Source organism: Vollenhovia emeryi, unplaced genomic scaffold (genome assembly GCF_000949405.1).
Source record: "Vollenhovia emeryi isolate VEMERY1.0 unplaced genomic scaffold, V.emery_V1.0 DF939177.1, whole genome shotgun sequence".
NCBI classification, from domain to species: Eukaryota; Metazoa; Arthropoda; class Insecta; order Hymenoptera; family Formicidae; genus Vollenhovia; species Vollenhovia emeryi.
The window spans coordinates 653784-666663 of record NW_011967189.1 but is presented as its reverse complement, the minus strand read 5'-3'; the positions used below and the strand labels follow the sequence as shown (position 1 = coordinate 666663).

At 42.4% G+C, this 12880-nt stretch overlaps 2 protein-coding genes across 5 annotated transcripts in view; one reads left to right on the top strand and one right to left on the bottom strand.

Moving 5' to 3' along the window:
• The window catches only part of LOC105563359, a 70487-nt gene extending 58691 nt beyond the window's left edge, over positions 1-11796 (bottom strand). The window contains exons 1-2 of one of the 2 annotated variants that reach the window (XM_012014891.1): positions 11533-11796; positions 6225-6330 (exon numbers count right to left, since the gene is read on the bottom strand). The gene's annotated coding sequence lies outside the window, so the exon portion shown is untranslated. Of the gene's footprint in view, positions 1-6224; positions 6331-11061; positions 11125-11532 lie in introns of those variants that run through there. The other variant, XM_012014890.1, reaches the window with a different exon arrangement.
• LOC105563362 (prohormone-3) lies at positions 2157-10561 on the top strand. Of its 3 annotated transcripts, none has more exons than XM_012014899.1 (6): positions 2157-2415; positions 4162-4353; positions 5733-5853; positions 5970-6119; positions 6227-6315; positions 6518-10561. In XM_012014899.1, the coding sequence occupies exons 2-6, from the start codon at positions 4192-4194 to the stop codon at positions 6659-6661; spliced, it is 666 nt and encodes a 221-aa protein (XP_011870289.1). In that variant the 5' UTR covers positions 2157-2415; positions 4162-4191; the 3' UTR covers positions 6662-10561. The 3 variants fall into 3 exon arrangements, with proteins under 3 accessions (XP_011870289.1, XP_011870288.1, XP_011870287.1); XM_012014898.1 differs by having other exon boundaries at positions 5724-5853; XM_012014897.1 differs by having other exon boundaries at positions 2159-2415; positions 5721-5853.
• Positions 11797-12880: the final 1084 nt, after the last annotated feature.

Here is a 12880-nt window from a genome sequence, read left to right as displayed (position 1 = left end):
GCAAAAGGTGAAACTGTGTTTCTCGATTGTCCATCTGAAGCATTACCGGTACCGCAGAAGGCAAATGTCAGCCGTTAATTCGTAAATATCTAAATAGAGAATTGATGGAATTTAAAGCAGGAAGTAATAATCAGATATTACGAGATAAAGATGTTTCAGATAGAAATTAAATCGGTATAAATCGGCATTGGAAAAATATTATTTAATATACGTAAATTCATTATTAAACCTATACAAATTTACTGTATGAAAGCAAATTTCCCCCAGATATATTATAAGATTATTTGGCGCGTTGAATTAATCGGATTACTTTGAAACGAAAATTTTGCACGCGCGTAATAATCGTACACGAGCGGCCAGTGTTGTGCTTCCATTGAGCGAGGGCGCGGTAAGAAAAGGACCATTGAACGGCCGACCTCGGCGGGGAACAAATTTCACGTAAGTGATTGGGATCGTGAAACGAGTACCCATCCGTCATACAAGACCATCCCGGCTTATTCATGCGCCCGCTTTTACGCGAGACAATGTACATTTTTATTCCGTCACAATGGACACGGGGTTTCTTGGAAACGTCTGGGGCCTGTTATCCACGGCACGCGAGGCCAAAGTAACGTTCGAAGTTACGCCGCGAAACGTCAAAGCGGAAAGAAGTGAGGCGATTTAATGGTACGTACGTACCGTACGTATGCACGTACACACGACGCGACCCGGTGCACTCGCGAGAACGCATGTATGCACTCCGGGCACGCTCGCCTGCGTACTCTGGCATTTCGTCGCACAGGTGGTTGCATCGCGGACGGACGGTGGAGTGTATTTGCGACCTGTCGCTGCAAAGATTTACGCGCGTTTACCGAGTCGGTCTCCTCCTCCGCGAAAATGTTCACTGAATGCCCTTTTCAGGAAAAAGGAAGAATGATGCCGCAATTAGAATTCAAGGTCGATCGCTAGTTGCAAGAGAGATTAAAGTTGAAGGAGTAGATGATACTGCGTGCAACTTAAATATCGATTGTCATGTGTAATTATTTTTAAACGATATAAGTTCACAATTTTTTAATCAGATTTCCAAGAGAACTGCTGCAATAAAAGTAATTGTACGAGTAGTTCAACTACTTCAGCAAACTCCCTTCTTAAATTCTTCAGGGTGTAAAAAATATTATTTGTCAGTAAAAGTCACTTTAGTTTTCAAAACCAGCCCAAGAGTCTGAGTCTGAGGAGAAAATCGACAATTGTATAAAGACATTTCAAAATTCTGGTCTCTTGTTGAGCAATTTCGTAAAAAATTAAACGAGTTATCGCAATTTCTGCTTCGTAAGCGTCCAACATATGCGCGCGCGAGAGGGAGGGAGAGAGAGAGAGAGAGACGCGGGGGTTCATGAGCGGGTATATGGAGCAGGAGCGACCGCCCGGCGGGCACATCAGGATACCTTGGATCAATACGGTCAAAAGAGAACGAAACTAGTGGCTACGTAAGGTGTGGAAGAAGGAGTGAGCTAAAGTGAGCAAGGTAAGCTCGAGGAGCGTGTCCTGGCGCGCAAGGCTGGAATACTCGATTGTCGGGAATACATCTTGGGATAAATATAGCAGCGGGTACTGAGAACCAGAAAAATTCCGCGTCACACAGAGAACCCCCCCCAGCAAAGTCGAGCGGAGAGCGGGATTATCTTGTTATCTCTGACCTTTCGCAGAACGAGAATCATTCCTCTGGATGTTACGGAATATCGCGATTCCTGAACGTATTTGCTGACCACAAACGATATCCCCAAAGGACATTACGATTTGCAAAAGGGGGATGAATCTACACGCGCGCGCGAGCCTGAGAAAAATTGCGTTTGTCGCGAGGGTTCAAAGTGGCAACGTAAAACCGCCGATGTTTCCTCTTTCGCGCGAGCAGCAAAAGGGACGTCGCGTCAGCTGGATTGTCCGTCAAAGTACCAACAAAAACTGGTTTTTAATGAAAAGTCAATGGTCCATTATACCATTGTCGCACTCGATCACGTCATTGTCAATGCTCTGCATGCGTCGTCTGTCATTACGAGTAGCCACGAGAGTGGTTGGATTCGTCCGAGCAGCTCCTTTGGCCAGAGCTATCTCGCTCGATAGGGAGCAGAAGATCTGAATGAACAAAATGTCACGTAGGTCGCGAACGGGTGGTACGAAAAAAAAAAGGGGGGGAGAAGAAGACGACGGGCCGGCGGCGGGTGGCGCATGCGTCACCGTGTATATGCGCCCGTGTGACGGTAACCGGAACGACGTAGAAGTATAGATTGCCGAAGCGAGCGCGGCACGGACTCAGTCCTCCAGCAAACTCCACCGAGGACTTGTTGAGCTTGTGTGAATCGAGGGGTAGCTAATTCTGCCCGGCCGAGAGGTGTAAAGGCGTTCCAGGCAGGCCGAGCCAGGGCGCAAGAACGTTTTGTAAGTGAATCATGGCTTAAATTCGATAAGAGAAGGGGTGCTCCAGTTGTTCATAGTGTCACGATGCTGTCAGATATTGTGGGTGTTTAGAACAAGATACCGGAGTGTCCTGCATGTTACACTTTCGCGAAGCCTTGCCTCTGACGTTACGACCATCTCGATATTTTATCTAGATAAAGCAGTTATCGTTCAAGTGCGGAAAAATACAATCAAAATGGGATGAAACTAACTGATCTATATCCCCGAGGTTAAAATTAAACGGTATTTAAATTGTCGTTGACCCAATTAGTCTCTTACGCTGAGTGATAATTCGAGTTGTATACAGGTCGAAAATTATATAAATTTAGCTTAATTAAAATTTCTATTAAACTTACTGACTACTGTTTCATCTACAATCAATTTATCAATGACATCCGTTAAATGATGCGAATAAATTTCACCGCAAACGAAAAGAGACAAGAGGAAGATTGATGAAATAAGAATTATCGATTATATACTCGAGGTTATTGCTAGTATTGACCTAATGTAATTCATATCATATTGCTGAGTTATCGTAAATTGTTTCTCGTCCTTGAATATGAACGCAGCGCGTCATATTCTTTCATCTTTTAGAAGCATTTTAATGTTGACGCGTTTAATCTTCTATTACTATTAGAACGAACTATTTACTATTAGAAATTCTATTGTATTACTATAAAACAACTTTCTTTAAACGCTTATCATCTCATGATTGTAATTTTCAAAAATTCAAGTTAAACAAATGCACAATCGTATTAAAGATATTCGATATCAATTGCTTAATCAATATAACAGCAGACTGCAATCATGCATCTGAGTCGCAATGCAAAAGCTTACTAACAATAAGAGAGTGAACCTTCAGCGAACTTTATTAACAGTGCAAGAAATAAATTGTAGAAATAAAATTACGAAGGAAAAATGAGTAATAACATCGATGACTTGCACGAGGAATGCCCACGCTTTTGCATTATAAAACCGTATTAGCAGCAGCGAAAAGATCGCTGTGAGAAAAGTGATTAAAAAGCATTACATCACTAGCGTCTGATATGATAAATCGTCGCGTAAAACGGGTTCGATGCTAACGGCTAACTGCGTCTTACGGATCGCTGCTTGCAACAAAAACAGTCAAGATAAACAACACGGAAATAAAATATATACTCGCAAGAGATACGACGGGAAGAAAATTGAGCGAAATTCATTCCAATCTAAACGGTAACAAATTCCTCCTCGTCCTGTTTTGCAATTTAAATTTGCTGTTTTTATCATTGCCAACTACATCATAAATATAATATGGCTTTCACATAGAGAGCCTTTCAGACAAATTTAATTTCAGCACGCTGCTACCATATTTTCAAAATGGTAAAGAGAATTCGTATAATAAAAAAATTAAATTTATCTTGTAAATCCTGTGGTGCATTAAGAAAAAAAAATTCCTGAACATTTCGGAAATTTCCAAAATATTTGTATTGCCAAATCGACCAAATAAATTTCGCGGCTAGAAGATACATTTTATAATAATAAATTTCGGATTCAAAGATTTTTTTCCCCTTTCCGATCCTTTTAGGGTAATTATACGAGTACACGTAATCGCGTTTCCAAGTATTTGCGCAACAACACGTAATAAATTAACCATCACTTTTCACAACAATGTGCGGCTACGACGAGCTGATAAGTTAAATCGATCTTAACGCAATATACGAACACCCTGTCTCCCTCGGATGATTACAGAGCGCTGAAGATCAGTACATCTCTAACGGCATGAAGGCGTGTGCGGTGATAACGTTAGTGCTAGTAGCAAACACGGCGTATATCGGTGTCGAAGCATGGGGCGGTCTCTTCAATCGCTTTAGCCCCGAAATGCTGTCTAATCTCGGCTACGGCAGCCACGGGGGCTACATGAACCGTCCTGGGCTACTACAGGTACTTATTAAGAAATTGCAACCTTGCCCTTGAAAATGCAATACATGTTCCCGCAGTCATTATACTTTACAAAGACGCCGCAAGGACGTGTAAAATACATTTCGATCTGTTAAATGTCCTTCACACATATGTCAAGCGTCAAAGGTAAAAAGTCGAAAAGTCATTCGGATATTTCTCGATTTAGAGACCCGAAAAATTCAGGCATCAAAGATAAAAGTCTAAAGAAATGTGCTCTTTAAATATCAAGATATCAAAGATAAAAGTTCAACCTCCCTTGATCCCTCAGACAGCCTTCAAACTCCGTGAAGAAACGAACAAGTGTTAAAAAAAAATGTTTCAAACCTTTAGACGCTCCCCAGACATACCGTATCTCACGGACTGATAACAATCTCGACAACCTTCTCGCCTGCCTCGATGCCCTTCCGAGTTTTTTTAGACGCCGTTTGAACTTTTTATTATTTGATTTAATTAGCAACATCGTGCCGCAATACAGGTCACGCACGATCGATAACTCATTTTCGAGTTGCGTGCACCTGCACTTGCATAACCGCGAGAAGAATTCTCCAGCGACTTCATTTATACCGCTTTCCTTCGCTCCTCTCGCGAATTAACCGCGAGATTGCGACCCGGAGATTGAACGGAATCGCCCTCGCAGAGCGATATTTACGAAATTACTGCTACTATAGAAACTTTTACTGCGTTTCAACTGCATCAGGGTTATAACTTCCGGGCTACTCGAGCTCGATAATATCCGCGCACATTTCAATTTGCAACTCTGTTTACTTGAGATCGAGTCGAGATAATTCATTTCGTCGCGTGTATTAAGTTGTACGAGATTCCTTTTATTATTAAATAATGATCAAATATTAATGGAGCTATGCACTGCTGATATTTTCTCACTCAAACGTTCTCTGCATATTCGCATCGTTATGTTGCTTATATGTTCGTTTCTTTGACGAAAAGTCAACTTGCAAAATATTTTAAACAAGATATATAAATAAATCTAATCTGGCGAGAGGGGGCGTCAAATGCATTATCATTCAACTCGCACTTGACCTCTCAGAAAAAGAAAAGCATCACGCGATACACTGATAACATCGATTCAGCGAAACTACAGATGTAAATAAAACAGAAATCGATGATTGAGTAAACTGAAATCAGCGGAGAGAAAAGTAGATAACGTTCTTCAAAGATTACGAAGCAACAACCCTCGCGCCGGTATTTAATTAATTAATTAGCGTTAATTTAAAGGCCAAAATTCTTTTTATCCCACTTTCCTGACAAATTATCTTGCGACTTCAAAATTTATTGTTTGATCCTAAATAACGAATTTAGGATCTTAAATTACATATACATTTTAAACGAAGCAGTCGCTTCAGGAAGGATACGGTGGCATGTACGGGGAAGGAGTCGAATCGACGGAAGAGCCTTGCTACGAGAGGAAATGCGTGTACAATGACCACTGTTGCCCGGGTTCCATTTGCGTCAATCTCGACGGAGGTAAATCAAATGAGGAAACACATCCTCCGATTTGCAACTTCTTCATTAATAAAAATATAATAAGCGGTCGCTCGTCCTCTCTCGGCAAGACGTTAATCGCGAGTGTGACATTCCAGTTATCGGGACGTGCATCTACGACTTCGGCATGAAACAAGGCGAGCTCTGCAGGCGGGATAGCGATTGCGAGACTGGCTTAATGTGCGCGGAGATGCCTGGACGCGAGACGAAATCGTGTCAGCCGCCGACCACTTCGAACAAGTTATACAGTGCGTTGACGAGCATATGTCTTGCTCTTTTAAAAATATCGACAACACACGCAGTTCTGCAAAATCGTAGAAAAATATTCTATCGTGTAAATGTGATGTACTTACAGATGAGGAGTGCACCATGTCGAGCGAGTGTGACATCAGCCGCGGACTCTGCTGCCAATTGCAAAGGCGACACCGGCAAACTCCCAGAAAGGTGACACAACAGCATCTATTAATTAAATAAAAAACGGAATCAGATTTAAAATCGTGGGAAATTTATTCAGAGAATTCTTTGGCGAAATTGCGTGATAAAAGAAATTTCTTATCCTACTGATTCACGGAAGAGATTTCTCGTAACGCCTCGCTAGCTGCTAACGGTTCAACGACCCTAATAATTGTGGAAATAATTTCGGCAGGTTTGCTCGTACTTCAAGGACCCCCTGGTTTGCATCGGCCCGGTGGCGACGGATCAGATTAAGTCCGTGATCCAGTACACCTCCGGTGAGAAACGGATCACCGGACAGGGCAACCGCCTGTTCAAGCGGATGCCGTACGCCTAAACGCTCGCTCGTCGCCACGACGGACGGGAGGTGTAAGATAAGTTACGAGAAAATCAAATCTCCTTTAGTCGTTGTGAAGATACCTAGGTCTAAGTCTGTCGATTCGACATTATCTCGATCTCCTTCCTAGTCCTAACTCTACTCCACGCCACCGATACACCGGCAAGTATGGCGATAGCGTGACGACAAAAGTGGAATTTAATGTTACTCGGGGAGATGTTGCTTCGAAGATGGTCTCTTCTTCGAATATAGCGCGACTGACAAACCTATAACACATATCATACTAAGCCGTCTTATAGATCTCTAGGGATAAGGGACACGCTAGCGTAGTCGTGATAAGGAAGAATGCGCTGACGTCTAGGAGGTTTCTTAATGATATAGAGGTAAGGTACACGAGGAGCTCGAGAGAAGGTTCACTTTTACCGGTCCACACCGGTTGGGCTTGTCTCTCGAATTAGAGAAAGATTACTGACGCACTTAATTGTTCGCGAGATAAGTCATCGAGGGTGGTAGAAATAAGACGAAGTAAACGAGAGGCGTGCACAAACGAGGAAGCGGAGTCTTTGTTATCGTCGCAGTGTCAACATTGACTATTTTTATTCTATTAATCAATTATATTTTCGTTACACTAATAGTAGGGTATTTCGGTCGACAAGATCTATCTTTCGAGAATTTCTGAAGCAGCGAAATAATCGGATCACGACCGTTGACGGCCGCAAACGAGATTTCTTTCAACGACGCGAAAAATTTCAATGTCGATGCCGCGGACGATAATGTTCAAATTGCACGAGAGGCTTATTCTTGCGAGCTGCATTTTCATACACTTTCACGTGTAACATAAGGTCGAGCTTTATTTTAAAAATCTCAAAATTGATAGCAACAAAGATTATCTTATAGATAAAGGGAAAGTGATATGCAAAAAGTATTTTGGAGTTAGAACGTATATTCAAATTAAAATCTAATCAAGATCTGAAAATAATCGAATAATTGTAAAAGGACATTCTTCAAATTTCAGATGTCTTTTGAACTTTTTTCGAGAGCGACTCGTTTGTGAAATGCACATTTCGCGATTTTGAAATGATAAAATGAAGACAATGCAGCTAGGAGGAACAGAGCCACCGCTTGCAAGTGGTGTATAAGTTGTAAGTTGACTCATATAGTTGAGGATCGGGAGATTCCAATGAGACGGGATGCCAGCGGAACGCGACGAGAGAAATCGTCTGCGATGGCGGATTTAAGGCCCAAATAAACTAAACGAAATAACATTTCTACCCGAGTCAAGTGATATTTTCAATTACGAGTAGACGTTTTCCACTTTATTGCTGAAAAATGAAAGGTTCGAGCGCAAACGGTCGCGAATCAACCGGACGATTTGGGAAAGCCGTCAGCGATGCAGGCTCCTAATGAGCTTCGAGAAACCGGTTACACCCGTAAGTCCGCCATCGCACGTCCCGTTGATTATTCAAACGCACAGAGATCGGCAGACATTTGCTTTTCTTTCTCATTTTACGCGAGAACGGTCGTCGTCCGGCGGACGTCGTAAGAAACGCGAGGTGTCACTCAGACGGTTTTAACGGCGAAGAAGTATTTTCTACTGGGGGGGGGAAAAGAGAACTGAAAGAGGCGCAAGTACCTTGTAATCCGGTCGATGTTTCGAGTTTACTCTTAGGAATCGTACTTAGACGTTTGACTCGACTCTACGTCGAATATACATTTATATCCCTTATTATTCTCCCTAAAAAGAACTTTACAAACAAACAAACGAACACACACACACACACACACACACACACACACACCGTCGGTGTGTAAATTGAACTTACAATCTAAGTCACATCGTGGAGTTGAGAAACATTGATAATATTTTAGAAAACGTAGGAAAATTATTACCACTATAAAAACGATACATATCAAAGAGAGAAAGTCTTTCTCCGCTACCTTATATTCAGAAATATAGCGTTATATATAAATATACACGTATACAATGGCGATGGAAGAGAGGAGACACTTTTAACTCTTAGTGGCAAATATATAGGTGTGCGTATTGTTCGTTTAAAGAGAGAAAGAAGATAAAATCCCAAAGCAAGTACCAAGAAGGGGTGATTATTGAACATCGCTCTGTTAGACACTTAATCGCGGAAATCGTTCTCTGTCTGAATAATAAATATCGCGGAAATCGCTCTACTAATTGTATTAACGTTTAAAGGAAATCGTAATACCATACTAAATGTACGATACACACTGTTTGTGGCTATGAGATATTACTCTGTGGAAAAATTCATCGTAATATTAATCGTCACTGTCGTCACAGAAAGTATAATCGTTAAGTAACGATCGATTTGAGATCGATCGCACGGTCGTTTTACGCGCGATCGAGGGAGGTGCTAAAGTGTGTTTTTTTTTTCTCGAAATCGCGTACAACACAACAACAGCAACAACCAAACAAGAATGGCAAAAGAAATGCCCTATTCACGTATAAGCGTAGAGTAATCTGTCCTCTGTCTCATTGTCGAAAGGAGAAAGAGCTCTCGGCGAGCCGCTGCTTTTCAACTGGTGCTACTAATCGCCCAAGAGAGTCCCACCCCTCCCCCCCCGTCCCGAAAAAGAGACGATCCTCCACTATGCCCTCGATGCTTGCCGAAACGTTAATCTACCTGCGTTAAGAGAACTCAAAACATATCATACGAAATGCCTAATGCATTTAAGAGGATCCTATAAAATATATGAATGTTAATTACAAGATATATTGTCCTATCGGAATTATATTTTTATCTTCCATCTGTATGTATACCTAAGCTCTATATATTTACACAATATTCATATATTTTCTCGAGAGGGGTATATATATATATATATACCTGTAAAATAATATAGATAATATATACACGCACGCACACATTTACATATCATCGCCCCGCTATATCATACGTATGGTAATGTTCCGACGTGAGGCTTGCAATGAGACTTTTTATCTATCGTTCCAATTTTTCTCGTCTTGCAGACGTGCCGTTGTTTAATTGTTTCAAACGCGGATCGACGGCCGGCCGGTTTACGGCTTATACGCGACGTCTCGTTCAATCAACGCCACAATTCCGAGTAACTTTTCCCGAAAGATGCGAACGTTCGATACGAGATATCTCAGACCTGAGAAACTCTCCGAGCTCGTTTTCATCTAATCGCGCGCAATGCCGTCAGATTTGCGTCGTGTGAAATTCATTGCGCACGCAAATATTATACAATACGTTAAGTTTGAACTTTGTTATCCCGCGCGAGCGCGTAGAGATATTTTCCTACTGGATGTCTTCGGTACGTAATTATTTATGGCATACGTCGTAGGACACATCCCCTCCTTAGATATAAAGCAATGCTATATAATTGTCTGCGAATATTTTATATATTGTACTCCGTAATTTAATTTCACAACGCATCTTCTTGTATCGAAGTTTCGGTTTCTCTGCCTGAATATCTTCTTTCTCTTGCTAATCTAATTAGTCGGGCTAAGGAACTGGACTAAGGAAGTGTATTGTGAACTGCACACACACAAAAAAAAGATACATATCATAGCTTGTAAGAGTCTTTGCCTTGTAAGGAAGTTCAGACGCATGTTCACAAAGCACAGAAAAGTGGCGGCAAATATATACATAAATATATACTTATATATATATGTAGTGTATACGACCTGCCGCAGATTTTAAGGGAAATTCGGCCGTCTGGCCTTGAGTCGAAAGTACCTCTGCCGAAAGAGTTAATCCCAGCGCAAAAAAAAAAACAACTTTATGTGTTTGTGACGTATATGTAAATGTATCGTTCAAAATTACAGTATTTAAAAAAAAGAGTTCTAATAGCTAAATGTGAAATACACGATGGTGCATATGAAATAAACCGAATATATTTCTGTCACTCCTTCTGACTGTCGAGTGTTTCTCCTCGAAAAATATGCACTCGCGTTTACGACTTGTCTCTCTCTCTCTCTCTCTCTCTCTCTCTCTCGTCCGTCCTTCGGTTGGATACTCGAAGGAATTGCATAAACTTTTCCGAGACAAAGCTGTCTTTCAGCTCGAGTAAAATTCGAGAAATAAATATCAATCTTCCCGGACGGCATTTGTAAAGTATTTACAAAATATTTGTATTGTTTAATATATTATAGACAAAGAATTGTAACTCTTCAACATAGCAGAATATTATGTAAAACAGTTGTGTAAAAAGAAATTGGATAAAATATTACACGAAATAATATTCAATAATTTTATATATTCAATAAAATATGTTTTATATGTCGCAAATATTTTCTTATAAATGTTTCGAGCGTCTTGAAACGACGTAAAACGTTTTAGACAAAGTCTTCGCCGGAGAAAACGATTAAGGCCATTTGTACTACGACGTTAAAGGAAAAACATTACCGTGCTCGCACGCGCGCGCCAGCATCCTTCAATAACTGTTCTAAATAGGACTGATCGTCTTGGATCGTGTGCTCGAGTCTCGGTACGCTGTGCGACAATTCACGATCCGACATCGACGTGCCATCTCGCGGACGCCGAGACAAGCTGAACCCGAAATGATAATACAGATCGCTTCCGTACCTGCGCGTTCATTCCTTTACACGGCGATTGCCGCAGATGCATCGCTTCGTTGTCGTCCCAGTAAGAAATGATTCGTTGATCGATGTCGATCAATTTCATGTTGTTCGACATCGCTTCGACATCGATCGACGAGTCATTTCTCGCTGGGGTTCGATATGCGACGTGCGACGAAGACAGAATGACGGTACCTGTGGCGGTCACCGCGTAAACGAATGCACACTGCGACATGATTCGAAAATGGCCCTTTCTACACCCTTTCTTCCAAAGAAAACGAACAAACGACTCACTCACCTTGCAGTCCTTCCGCCGTCACCGACGCCGTCCCGGGTCTTCTCCTGCTAACCGCCGCGGCGTCTCTTTCGTCAAGTTCGCACGACACTCGCGAAAACTGAACAGGACTCGAATTACGATCGCGCGCGTACTAACCAAGGCGAGATGAACGCGCTGGACACTCGGCACGGCACTCCCGAGACACGCGACGTGCGTTTTGCTTCCGATCGAGACGGAGGATCGATGCGAGGAGCACTTACGTTCGCGCGAAACCTGCGGCCCGTCCAGCGCGCTCGCGAGCGATGGCGTCTCCGTGGACGATGCCTCGTCGCAGAAAGTTCGAAAGCCGCGCGGCTAACTTCACGCGATCGGGAGCGGCGCCGCGTCAGTGGCGTGCTCTCAAGCCTCGTCCGCATAGAAGTCGTAAAGTCGTAGTCGTAAGAATAGTTAGCTGTGACTGGTTAATTCTTATGTGTCTGACTGAATTAATCAATTACATTCCATTATTCTTACGTCTGCGACTCGGCGACTTTCATTGTAGACCCCGCATTACAGTCTGCACTCTCGCGCACTTTCCAAGTCACGAACACGGAAAAGGGTGCGTTTCCAATGAACGCGTCACACGTCGCATCACACGCGATAACCCAATGAGCGCGAATAACGCAAAAGTAATTCCACGCACGGAGCAACTCTCGCCACTGTCTGCCGGCTCGACGTTCGGCGAGCGAATGAGAGCGCGGCGCGACCTTCGGGTACACAATGGCACGCAAAAACATCGTACGTCACCGCGCCGGGTGAAAAACAACAAAAAAACGTTGAGAATTCGTTGGCCCGCTTAAAGCCCGTGTCCCACTACGTATTGCGGACGCGGATTGGATTGAAATTTAACCAATCACAGTAAAGTTTACTAATCTTAAGTTCAGTAACTTTTACTCTGATTGGTCAAATTTCAATCTAATCCGCGTCCGCAATACGTAGTGGGACACGGGCTTAAGGCCTTCACACACAAAATTCCGTAAGGACGTAAAACGTAAGCGTAAGAAAATCCACAGATTGGATTTGCTACTGCTTGCGTTATTGCCTTACGTTCTCGACTGTGATTGGTTGATTTTCTTACGCTTACGTTTTACGTCCTTACGGAATTTTGTGTGTGAAGGCCTTTAATCGTCGTACGATACCGCGCCGAGTGAAAAACAAGAAAGAAACGTTGAGAATTCGTTGGCCTGCCTACGCAATGGAAAATTCCGCACTTAATATTTTACATTACTTTGTTCCGTGACTGTTCCCATACAGCACAAACCTTACAGCTACATTGCAGCTACATTACAGCAATGTTGTAATGTCGACTATGATTGGTCAATTCTTATGT

What these genes read in the sequence shown, in the direction of transcription:
- LOC105563362 (XM_012014897.1), top strand. Translation starts at nt 4,192, where the DNA reads ATGAAGGCGTGTGCGGTGATAACGTTAGTGCTAGTAGCAAACACGGCG. An exon ending in ACCGTCCTGGGCTACTACAG is followed by an intron (nt 4,354 to 5,720) that starts GTACTTATTAAG and finishes TTTTAAACGAAG; the next exon opens with CAGTCGCTTCAGGAAGGATA. An exon ending in CACTTCGAACAAGTTATACA is followed by an intron (nt 6,120 to 6,226) that starts GTGCGTTGACGA and finishes ATGTACTTACAG; the next exon opens with ATGAGGAGTGCACCATGTCG.